The sequence below is a fragment of the Bombus vancouverensis genome, chromosome 9 (assembly GCF_051014615.1).
Source record: "Bombus vancouverensis nearcticus chromosome 9, iyBomVanc1_principal, whole genome shotgun sequence".
NCBI classification, from domain to species: domain Eukaryota; kingdom Metazoa; phylum Arthropoda; class Insecta; order Hymenoptera; family Apidae; genus Bombus; species Bombus vancouverensis.
This window is the reverse complement of record NC_134919.1, coordinates 1545770-1558410: the sequence shown is the minus strand read 5'-3', so window position 1 is coordinate 1558410 and position 12641 is coordinate 1545770. Positions and strand designations below refer to the sequence as shown.

Below are 12641 nucleotides of genomic sequence, written 5' to 3'. Positions count from 1 at the left end.
AAGCATTTACATTTGAGATTGAATGTAGAGTACGTTAGAAAATATGTACCGACTTTGGCACAAATTGATCTGGCCATGGCGATCCGATGACCGCGGGTTTCTTGGACTCATTGAATATGATTTTACGCGGAGACTTTTAAGACATTTTTATATTTTTAAGAACATAAATTCTTCGTTCATATGGTGGGCACGTGATCCACTTCGAATTCCAGGCTGGTTAAATATTATTCCTACCAGAATATCGTTTTATTATACTTCTAAAAGGAAAGCAACCTATTCGAACGTCGAAGATTGGCTAATCAAAGCAGAAAAGGATCTTGATAGGAATTTCAAATTTCGTCTTTGTTGTTCTGGGATACACTTTAGAATAAATTAGAGTTAATTAAAATCTTTTAGAAATCTGCGAGAACGACGTTGTTTTTCTTGTAAGTGAAACTATAAACTGTCTCGATATTAGAATCATTAGAGAACATTATACAAGAAAATCTACGTTAATAATCTTCTTTATCTCTTCGAAAAACGTTGAATAAGATTTAGTATATAAGTCTAGTCTTGAAGATTTACATACAGCTAAAAACGCAGCAAAGAGTTCGAATGACATACACGAAGCTTAAATTTCAATTGGGATGTATTCTCATAACTCTGGATAAAGGTAAACACTTAGATCAAACATGGGAAATCCTTGCCCGATCTCTCGCTGATTAATTCACAATTGTCCCCTTTAAATATAATTGATTTTCATGCTGTTCGTAAATATTTTCTCACAAAACGTGGCCTTGAGAGTCCAATAAACGTTACCCGACTCTTAAAACGGGACAAAGTAGGAATTCCGAGTCGTTTATAAATTTTAAAAAGTAGCATGTACCTGGCTGTAATATAACGTTTAACGGAGCTTTCAACGAATATGGAAGCGCAGATAGACCTTGTTCTGTACAGAACCTGCTGATTCTTCAAGTGTGCATACAGGTAACCATTATTGTAAAGCTTCCGCGGTTCGAGAGAGAGTAGAGAAAAACAGCTATCTTCGAGGCGATACGATCTGTTGACTGGTCAGAAGAGATACTTCAGTTTGTAGTTGAAGAGGAAGTATGTAAGTTATAGTTGCAGTACATTTTCGATGAGGCACGAGAAAGTCAACGTATCTCTTGGACAGGAGGATACAATCGAGAATTTACTTCTAAACAGCCAGTCATTCTAATTACGAGCTTAATTGCGCCAGTGATTCATTAGATTTTTTCAAAGGATCTTCTTATCCAAGGGATCATGATACATTGTTAAACATTGAAGCTAGAAAGTTCCGAAGTCCAATGGTCATGCAAGATGATTCCAAGAAATAAAAGTAGTTAGAACTTTTGATTAGTAGTGGAAACAGAATATTTTTTGTTGAAAATAACATTAAACAAATACTCAGGAATACTTAGAGTACTTAGAATACTTAGAATACAAATACTTAGAGGAAAAGTATGAAGAGTAGGAAATTTTTGAAGGAGTTTGCCGCAAAGGTCGATGAATGTTCGATCGTATTATCGAGATTAATAAGGTGTGGAATTTGTGAAGAATTTTTGAATATTTCTTAGGTACATTGAAATAAAAATAAAAATTTGATCTTCTAATTCGGTTCGCCATTTACAGGCTCAGATTTAATATTGTTATATTTTTTACATTGTAAATATACATCTTTGCATTTATATTACAAGTATAAAAAGGCAGCAAATATAGGGGTTGATTTATTACAGGTTAATGTACAAAATCAGATTCTCGCCATTGAACTTGCTTCTCGAGAAGCTTACAAATTTCTTAAATCGATATTCGTCATACATCGTGCATTGGAACACATGCAACAAGGTTATTTCTGTGTATATGTATTACCTTGCTCAAGTAGTAAATATACAGGCAACGAAAGGCAACCAATTTTTTCATCTCTATCAGATTGCGAATTAATGCCATGGATGATCTTTTCAACGGACCTATCTCAAGTTAAAAGACAGAAGAAGAAAGAAAAGAATAAGAAAAAAGAGAAAAGGAAACAAAAAAAGGATTCAAGAATGACGTATCGGTTTGTGGGTTGAATCGATACGTCCTACCGTAAAACGACAATTTCTAGGAAAAGGCGGCTGTTCGTACTGTTATGGTAGCTCTCGGATTACCAACTGGCAGTGCTACTTTCAAATGAATCTAATACTTTCTATCGTTCGATTACGATTTGCGGGCAGCAGCAACCTGATCGATTTATCCGTCGAATTACCTCGTGCATTATCGTTTTAACCACTTGTCTTGAAAATCAGCCCGACAAAAAGCATCTCCGCGCAAAGAGGCTATTTCGTCGACTAAAAAAACTTACAACGAATTCTCCACGTCAATCGCATAAAATACAGGACGTGTAAATTTCACGTCACCAGTCTGATTCATAGCCGTCACATCACGGTGTCTTCACCAAGTATTTAATTCGACACGTGCATATATTGATTTCATTGAGACGACGAGTATCTGTCGTATTTGTTTAGCTACGATAGTAATACCTCTTCGAATACTCTACACTCGTGTGGACAGGCTAATAGACCTCCCTATAACTTCATCATTACGTGCCAATCCCTTCTATTCCGTTGCTTTTCGAAATCGGCGTTAGAATGCTTAATTCCTGGTCCGAATTGGGAGGTGTTAACGTGTCTGTAGGTGTCCTCGATACTATTCTCGCTTGTATAACCTTCGAAGAATTTATCACAGTACCTTCTATCTGCGAATCCTTTGCTTCTATCGGATTATTAACGGTACATTTCTTGAAATGAGTCCTCATGTTGCTACTTTGAGAAAATCTCAAGCCACAGTTCGGACAGGAATACGGTTTAGTTCCTGTATGGTAATTCAGATGAGTCTTTAGGTGATGCTTCTTCGTGAACGCCTTCGAACACAGCGTGCATTGATAAGGCTTTAAACCGGAATGTAATCTCGTATGTAACGTCATGTTCGATCTATCAGCGAAGGCTTTCTGGCAGACCTGACACTGATATGGCCGTTCTCCCGAGTGGGTTCTAAGATGCTGCTTCAACAACATCTTCCTGGAAAATGCTTTTCCACACTGTTCACACTGATGAGGTTTCACTCCAGTGTGGATTCTAACGTGCATGTTGTAGGCGACCCGCTGATTGAAACTCTTGCCACATTCCGCACAGCCATACTCCTTACGGTTACGATGAATCTTCATATGGGAGCTCAGGTAGCCGCGGTCGTTAAAGTATTTGCCGCATTCTGGACAGGTGGCTGCGAATTCCCTGGTGCCCTCGTGAACGCTTCGGTGGTACTTGTAATTTCGTAGTTGGGAGAATTGTTTGCCGCAGTCGGTACAACGGAATGGCTTCTCTCCTGAGTGCGTTCTAACGTGCACCTAAATTTCCCATTACAGAAAAGAACAGTGAATATCTTTTTAAATTATATCTTTTATTAGTCGCGGTTGGTTGCTAAAGGTTCTAGTGACAATCAGATCGAATGGACGAATTTTGTAACATGCGTCTACGTTCGTAATTCCAAGAAGGAAATAATGAATTTTCGTTAATTATATCTTTTATTAGTGGTAGCTGGTCAGTACAGATTTCAGTAACTATTAAATTGATTGAAAAGTTTTTGCCACGCGTACTTGGAATTGTAATTAGGAAAAGGAAATAATGAATTTTCCTTGCGACTTTTCTAATGACAGCTGAATTACTCGATGTTTTAGTGTCTATTAAGTTGGACGTTATTTGTTGGTTTCTATAAACCGCAGGTATACGCATAAATGTACGTTTGTATGTATGTAGACGAAGAAGCGTAATGTTGTTGGAAAAAATTAGTTATTGTTGAGAACTTTGAAAATGAAAAGAAAATGACATTCTACAGTACCAGTGGTACGAGATCGATTAAGTAACAGCTGGATGAAGAACAGTCAGGGATAACAATGATTATCGTATCGAAGCCTAATTAATCAAAATTTCAGTTCAAATAACAAGGATAGAATTTTTCAATCAGCCTAATAATTTTGAAATTATGAAATTATGAAATTTTGCTAGGGTATCTAGCTGAAGCGCTACCTTTAACAATGTAAAATAAGGTATAACGAGGAAACTATAAATCGCGGAATTTTATTACAACGTGTTACGAGGATGAGCAGCAAGCTTAGTTAGACAAGATATGAAATTGTAGAGAAATTATAAATTATGGAACTTTATTACACTATCTTATTATAACCAGTGATATTATCATTCGTAATTTTAGTAATGCAGGATAGAGAATCGTAAAAAAAATTCTACATCGCGTAATTTTGCAACAATGTCATATAGCAACGGTGGTTAATCAGCCGTAACATCGGTAATATGCAAGTTATTAGATTAAAATGAAAAAAGCAGAAAAGATATCAAGCAGCCAGTCGATCAGTACCTTCAGGGAAGCTTTGGTAACGAAAGTCTTGCCACACTGATCGCACCTATGATTCTCCTGCGCTCCTTTGCCGCGTTGAACACCGTCCTGATTAACTGCAGCATCGTTATTATTATTATCACTGTTGATAATAACTCTTTCAGCGAGTTTATCCTCGATCCTCGTCTCGTTCTCCAGCTTGTCGGCTTCCACGTTGGCGAAACGATCGATTTTACCGATCGACTCGATCGTATCGCACAATCTGCTAACAGGATGAGAAATTTCCAGCTTCTGCGGCGACTGAGGTAACGCTTGACCGAAATAACTACCCTTTCTATTGATATTCATACGACTACTCTCTGAGGTACTTGACAACGATCTCGTTGTCGTAGAAATTACGTTATTTTCAGATTGTACGATAGTCTCGTTGTTTCTGGCATCGTTATTCAACGATGGAGTGATTTGACCGATCGTCAATGATGCAATTTGAGATGAATATAATTCTTGAGGCCTTGGTCCCAAAGTAGGCTTCGCTTCCAGTAACTTCTTATCGTTATTGTACGTAACTTCGTGGGTGGTAGGAACTTCGATACCATAATAATGGTCCGCAGACGTCGAACTTTTGGCCAGCTGTCGATTAGGACTGGTAGAGATCGCTGGAGATCGCGTGACTTCTGGCACACGTAGATTTTCCCTGGTTTTCTGCAACAAGATCACATCGAAACCGCTATTTCCTTCCTCAATTTCACGCCTTAAATCTCTACTATTTGACTTTATCAGGCCAGACCACTTTTTTGCCTCTCTATTTAACACGATCGTCTTAATTACACATTATGCATATACACGTAATGTGTATAATTCATCCTCCATGGGTTACTCGACCGTAAAGAGCTCATACGGAGTTCTTGCTCGTACCAACCGTCCATATAAACCACCAATTATCATTAGAGAAAATCATCGGAAGCAATTAAGCTGATCTGGCTTGAAGAAGTGTTGGCTCTACATTAATCGTCGATTCGTGGTTTTCTAATTGTTGTTCTCAAGTTACGGCACCTCGTGTAACCGACGATCATTGATCATTCGTACCTTTGTAAAAGAATATGTGCGATTAGCACACGCATACTCGTACAAGTGAAATACAGGATCAACGGCTATTTGATTGTAATTAGAACGTTCATGCAATAGTAAGTTAAAATGGCAAAAAATTATAGATTTAATTTATTCATATTCCAGCCGCCGATGATCAACATGTATTTAAAATCTGAATTTTAAAAATTCTCAAACACATATGGTAACGAAGGATAATAGGATAACCATAAATTTTCATATGTCATTTTCGTATTTATATTTATAGTTAACTTCTACAACTTTTTTTATCGCACTGTATACGTTAATATTCCACGTAAATATTTCGTTTGCGAACGCAACCAAAATTGGTCATCTTTTATCAGCCTTCCATCGCTCTATGTTTCTGTATTTTCTGACGACGTTATGCTGTGGCGCGAAAAGTAACTTACATCATCGATCACATTGGAGTATACGGTCTGTATAAAAGCGCAATAACGGAAAAAGTTTGGGCAAAGTTAAATACCGGCGTGTGCTTTCCGATGAAAAGCGTCCCACTTATTTTGCATTGCACGATACTCGAGATTGTTAATCCGTTTCTACCAATAATTCAAGTGCCAATCTTCGCATCGACGAAATCATGTACCTATATCAGCGACACGCTCTTTTAAAAGAAAGGTGCGCCTCGTTGCAGCGAGAAGTACAAGAAAAAAAGAAAGAAGAAGAAGAAAGAAGCGATTCTGCATGAAGGTAGAGACGGGGCCAGGTTGCGCAAGGTTGTAAAGTAATCGGAAAAAATCTGGAGCATATCAGTGCACGTGTCGAAAGAGAAAACGTTCCTCTCCAGATTGCGTGTAATAACGCGTAAAAGCGATTCTCGCAGCCGGCTGGTGCCACCAGCTGGTCTGGCACCACCTTCTGGGCTACTCTTCGAAAAAGAAACGAAGATGCGAAGTAAAAAGTGCACGAAGACAGAAAAAGAGGGGGGGAAAAGATGAAAAAGGATACAAACAGAGGGAAACAGAACGAAGAAGAAAAAAGGAAAAAGAGCAAGTGGTACGTGTAACTGATAGTTTCATTAATAAGAATGACATTGGCCAAGCAAGAGGAGGCAGCTGGTGTCGTGGACACGTCTTATCACCTGGCACCATCGAATTACCATGGTCCGCTAAATGAGCCAGCAGAAGTGCACACCCGGAGGAGCACTGATTCCTCTGCATATTTCAGCTGAAGAAAGCAAAATGAACGGCTGGCATATCGGGACGCGCACGGTTGAACCGCGTGCTTTCATTTGTGGTGAAAGGTCGACGAAGAATAAAGTGGGTCCTGCTTGTTCCCTCAGCTCTTCTTGCGTCTTTCTTGTTTCCTCTAGAAACAAGAAGCGATCGGCTGTATAGGGTGGTTTGCGAGACGACCACTATGAAATTCAAACTGTTCCCTTTATAATTTGTCGCGGACGTTTTCCAAAATGTATTTCATAAGCGTCTGAAAATGAATGAATGGTTCGTAAAGGGAAAAATATGCCAAGGTATACATCTGTTTCGTAAAAAATTGGATCGTGTTATGTCTTCAAATGTACCATGTAGTTCTCTTTTCATATTCCTGTGAGATTGATCGGTATCGAGTAATTTTACGGTTTTGGAAACATAAAAATTACTTGAAGAGAGATCGACTGCTGCTGGAAATTTGATCGATAGACTGTTCTACAACAAAGTGAGTCTTAGACGCTACATTTTGTAAGAGAGACAAAGAGAAAAATGAAATCCTTTCACCTTTTTTACACGGTTGATTAGTTGACAGTTCGTTTAAAACTTCGTTAGAAACATCTTGACGGAGAAGATATTCAACGCCAAGAATCGAACAGTAGAAATACAAAAAAAGTATTTTATTAATAAGAATGAAAAATCCAGCAGCAACGAAATAAATAAATTACGAAACAAAATGGATAACAATCATAAATAACGAGAGTAATATATCGAGCTCTAATACAAATTCCAATTGAAACGATTTACTTTTACCACTTCAAAAAACAAAAACGATAGAATTTTCTAGTTATCTTAATGAAACGATACGATCATCGTTCAATGACGTATTTTTCCTTTTTCGAAACATTCTACGAATTAAACTGTCGGAACAAGCTGGAATATCATAATAATTTATATTCCTCGTTACTTTTTCTTCCTGTATTCTACATCAAGATAACAAGTTTCGTCGATTGTGCTTTATCGCAGCGATGTAACTGTATGGATGAACATGCAAAGCAGCAGCATTCTTAACCCACTGAAGGTGATTCGAAACTGTTTCTGACAAATTTAACATGTTCGATCGAATTGACGAACAATATAGTTAATTATTCGATAACGTTTAACGGAGGCCTAGTTTCATTTTGTCGATATGAATCGATTCAAATGCCAGACGATTGCTTGACAGTTCAAAACAATTTCTGCTCTACTTGCACGCCAGCGATGAAACATCCTTTCTTTACGATTGATACGATAGATAACGATTTCAGTCATGAAACGAGAAACAGGATCTGCGCGGATCGGCAGAACTGCCGAGTGGATTAACATTTTAACTAAATGATTTGGAATAACCAATATTTTATATGCTCGGCATGCGCATATCTAATTCACTGAGAACAGTTTGCTCTGATCGTAGGATCGCGTGTGCGTTTGTTGCAAATTCAATTGCCAGACACTGGTCTGGTATTAAGGATGGTAACGTGCTCGCCTAGATGCTTGCAATAAAGTTGAACCGATCATATAGAATATATAGTATCGTCCAAAAGTGTAGGCTCAGGTATCGTTAAGTATCTTGCGAGTAAAACGATTCGAACGGGAATTAGTTTACATTTAATCGTCAAAGGATCTTTAAAGAATCTTTAGAGGATCGCTTGCCTACCATGGTTAACTTTGGTTAAATTAAAAAGATGTAGAATCTTTATGAAAAGGAAACTTATATCTACATTAAAGATTGCTCGGATTGATTTCGCACTTTCTAAGAAACGTACGACGTAATCTTCTTTCCACCGTTAACGACCGAGAAAATATGCTAACAATTAAAACAGCGGCCCGATACTTTGGAACGCAGTGTATTATTTAGTTGGACTGGAAAACACATTAGGGAAGAAATCGGACTCCGGGGAACATTCAATAAAGCTAAAATTTAATACAGTCGCGAAGAGACAAATGGCTGAATATATTTAAAACGTCTAAGGCGTACGAACTGTTCGCGGACTTTCCATAAGTGTTTTATACCTGAAACGGGGACGATCTCGAGCAGTACAGACGGGTGAATGTTATGCAATGACCCGAGCATGTTCGAGAGATCATCAAACGCGAGAGGGAGATGGAGGAAGAGAAGCAAAAGAGCGGAATGCCGAACGAGTGATTTCACAGTAAAGATTTGCAAATCGAAGGAAAGGGGATAAGGGGGATAGAGCGTAAAAGAGAGATAAAAGTAAATTAAATGGCTAGCTGATTTTACGACGAAACTACGAGGAATCCCATTTCTTTAATGGACTGTTTAATTTGCAAAATTAACGGCACGGGTTCGCGATAATTCTGGAAAATAATTACGGAAAGTCTGGAGAAGAGCTAGAATGTTTCACGCGTTCGATATGCCTACACAGGTTCTGCTTAATTAGCCTTTGAAGCGACTTATGCTGCCGGTAACACACAACAGTCATGGCGGAAGAATAATGCAAATATTTTCACTCGTTAATCTTTCGCTACACAACTTAGCTAAACCGGACTACTGACATTTCCAATCTCGTAAACGAAGATAAGTCTCGTGACTCGTTAAGATTTTACCTCTGTCCAATCATTGGATCGAATCATTTCCATTTCCTGTCCGGTGAATTTTATTTTTTGTGTCAAATCTAGCGATGGTGTATCGTATCTGATGGACATAATACTACTTCTATATATTTAATGCCGATACCGACGATATAATTTAACAATAAGAAAAGTATGCTCTAAAACGGGCAAGTTGAACAAAGTGAAAAATATTCAAGAATGCGGTGGAATCGATTATTCGGTGAAATATCATCTCAAAGTCCTCGAAAGCTTGAAAAAAAGAATTAAAACTATTAACTTAATCGCTTACTCCCTATATAACGATACAAAATACTTAATACATCTGAAATTAATTTGCATACAAATTCTAATGCTTTAAAATATCTTGAAATATACGATATATCTATTAAAACAATAAGCGAAGAAGTATTGTTATAATTCAAAGTAACCACTTTGTGTAGTAATACCGCCTCTGTGGTAGATTCCATATGGCAAGGAATCTCGAAAGATGAGATCGCCTAGTCTCTCGTTCTCGATCAAAAGCCATGGTAAACAAGTCACTTTCTGTACGAAAGGATAGCGATTGCTACCGAGCAAGATTAGTAACCCGATCTGCCGAGATCCGTGTATGCGACGTGATGTAACAATATGAAGGCACAGAACGGAATCGGTAATTGTATCTGGTCGATAATCGACCGAACAAATTCATCGAGGCTTGTGCAATTGAAAATCCGATGTGTTACGAAAAACTCCTCGAGTTACTGGATCGTGCCGAATTTTCCATAATATTTTCTCGATCTTCTCTGTATATCAGAGGCATTGCTCCAATTTTCATGAAAGCGGTGAAAGGAAATATGTTCCAACGGAGACGGAACAGTCGGCCGGAGGAAAAATCTCAAAACTGTTATATCTTCTAAACTAAAGAAAAAACGAAGAAAATTAGATTCGATCTCTGTAATCGTAGTAAAACACGACGACAGAACGCCTGATCGATTGCCCTAACTGTAATTGCTTTGTAATTACCCTACCATAAAAATAAGTAGACTCGATATTTATTGTATTTGACCGAAGAACTCGATTAATCAGCTTAGAAATTTCGTAGTTGATCGTCCAGTTGAAAGATAGCTTTTCAAATTATCGCGAGTCTGAAGAATAATGAAACTGAAGATACGACGATCGAAGATTGGCTATATCGAGCGTCTTGCCCTTTACTTTCTTCCAAACTCGGTCGCGATTCGAGGAAATAATTGGTCGATAATTGTTCACGGCCTAGATTCGTTTAGTAGATACTCAAAAACATCTATGGTCGCAGATATTACAAATTCCCGTTTATTTTTTCTATAACTGGAACGCATCCAGATCGTGCAATCGGATATTCAGAGAGCGATTAGTTTACGAGATAAATAATCTTCTGAAAGGAATACCACAGCTGAATGTAATGGGCACCTTGAAACAGAAATCCCGCTTCGTGTCTACCTCCCAGCTATACGAGATGTTTCCAGAATACTTATTCAATTTGTATCACGCTAATGGATGCCACGGCAGCCATTTAAATGCTCCTCAAGTATCTCCACAACGAAAATTACCACTTGCTTTCCAAGTAATTGTACTTTGTACAGTTACATTGCTGTTCAAACATACTGTATCAATCGTGGGTGAGAATACGACTGTTTATGTTAACGCCACGATAGACAGATAGATTCCCAGGTACCTGGCATTTCTTCAGTTACAAAGAATTATCGTGTAGTTCGCCTAAGTATCGGTTACATGCTAGATACTCGCAATTAACGTCTCTTGCTACACGATTTTCCTTGCCTAACAAACTCGCAATCTTCTCTAAGAACTTTTCGCAACGTCTATTCGTCTAAGGTAACATATAAAGAGCAAAATTATCATACGGAAGGCTGCATGAAAAACTTACGGCATCGTCGACGTGGGGCTGAAGGACTATCGGCTGCAACTTGGGCAAATGGTAAGGCCTGACAGTTTGCTTCCACGGCGAGGCTATGACTCTATTAGCCACTTGTCTTCTCGGCGATTTCCAGACGAAACAGTGATCACGACAAGTCAAATCTTCACCAACGTCCAAATTTTCGTACGATCTGCTACTTGCAGGCAACTGTAGAGCTACGGTTTTGCCCTGACAGGGATCGATTCGAGAACGAATTACACTGAGACGATCAGCAGGAATCCTCTCTTGCTCGAAACAGCTACCATATGTGGATAAATTTCTCCCGGAGGTATCTTCTTCGTTCGTAGCCTGGAAACGATCGTGGTCACCTTTCATTCTCGTCTCGAGTGGATCCAATTGCATGCTACGAAGATCGTACAAGCTCCTGGAAAAGCAAAATTCCTGGTGACGAGCTTTTTCCGAAGAATCGCAACCGACAAATGGATTTTCCGAGTGTGCACTGGCTACGTCGCTAATCCTATCGATCCTAGGAACCACGCTGATCGGTTGATACCGGCTGACATCTGTCTGATTCAACTTGTCCTTATCCATACGTTGATCTAGACCGTGAATAGTCTTTTCTTGAGTCGCGCTCGGGAAAGGAGCAACGGGCCACGTTGTAGAGCAATATCTACTTGGTCTTGGTCCGTATCTCGATCCGGCAAAGTTCATCGATTCAGGAAGCGGTCTGATTTCTCTTGCGGTTTGCAAGGACTCGATCGCCGGATAGGATTCCTCCTTGCCCGCGGAATCACCATCTTGATTCCTACGTGGACGGCACCAGCGGTCACAGCGCGGATACTGGTCGCACTGGAGGTACTTTGGACTGATCTTCACGTCCTTGATGTCTTCCTGCTTGCAGTCAGCCTGCGTGCAGGTCATCACGACAGGCACCGGCGGAAGTCTAATGTGGAGGGCTTCGGCCGCGTGTAGAAACGCATTCAGACGAGGACGAGGTACCGTCGTGCTTCCTGTGTACACGAAACCAAGGATCGCCGCCAATTCTGGTGCCTCTACCCCGGCCAGGATCACTGTGATGGGCTCGCAATGCATCGACGTTCTACTGTGCGCCAGCAACACTTCCTGAAAACAGAACGACGAGCTGGGTTATTCAAAGAGGGCCAAAGATATTTATGGGCAACGTGAATGTGAACGAATGTGAAATTTTTGCTGGCCAACTTGTCGAGGTTCACTGTGACACGACGCGTTACACCGTTCTCCAGATCGAGAATTTAAATTCCGCGTGTGCGTCGCGGAGACCTCTTTCGGCTCTGGCAAAAGGTCACGGATGATTTGGTATCCTAGTTATTTTTGTACAGTTTTAATAATTCCGTTTTAATAATCTTGTTTGTTATTTGGAATAAATTTAGGTGACCGTTAAGATCTTACAACGATACCTAACCCCAATGAATTATTAAATTTATCTCTTAGTTTATTTTAAT

The 12641-nt window shown here is 39.3% G+C and overlaps 1 protein-coding gene across 6 annotated transcripts in view; it reads right to left on the bottom strand.

Annotated features, from left to right (window-relative positions):
• Nucleotides 1-1613: 1613 nt before the first annotated feature.
• The window catches only part of LOC117160048 (uncharacterized), a 30422-nt gene continuing 19394 nt past the window's right edge, over nt 1614-12641 (bottom strand). For all 6 annotated transcript variants that reach the window (XM_033340442.2, XM_076621340.1, XM_076621337.1 and 3 more), the window contains 3 exons: nt 11170-12282; nt 4408-5088; nt 1614-3382 (listed from right to left, as the gene is read on the bottom strand). In XM_033340442.2, the coding sequence (XP_033196333.2) occupies nt 2579-3382; nt 4408-5088; nt 11170-12282 (2598 nt within the window). In that variant the 3' untranslated portion in view covers nt 1614-2578. The remainder of the gene's footprint in view (nt 3383-4407; nt 5089-11169; nt 12283-12641) is intronic.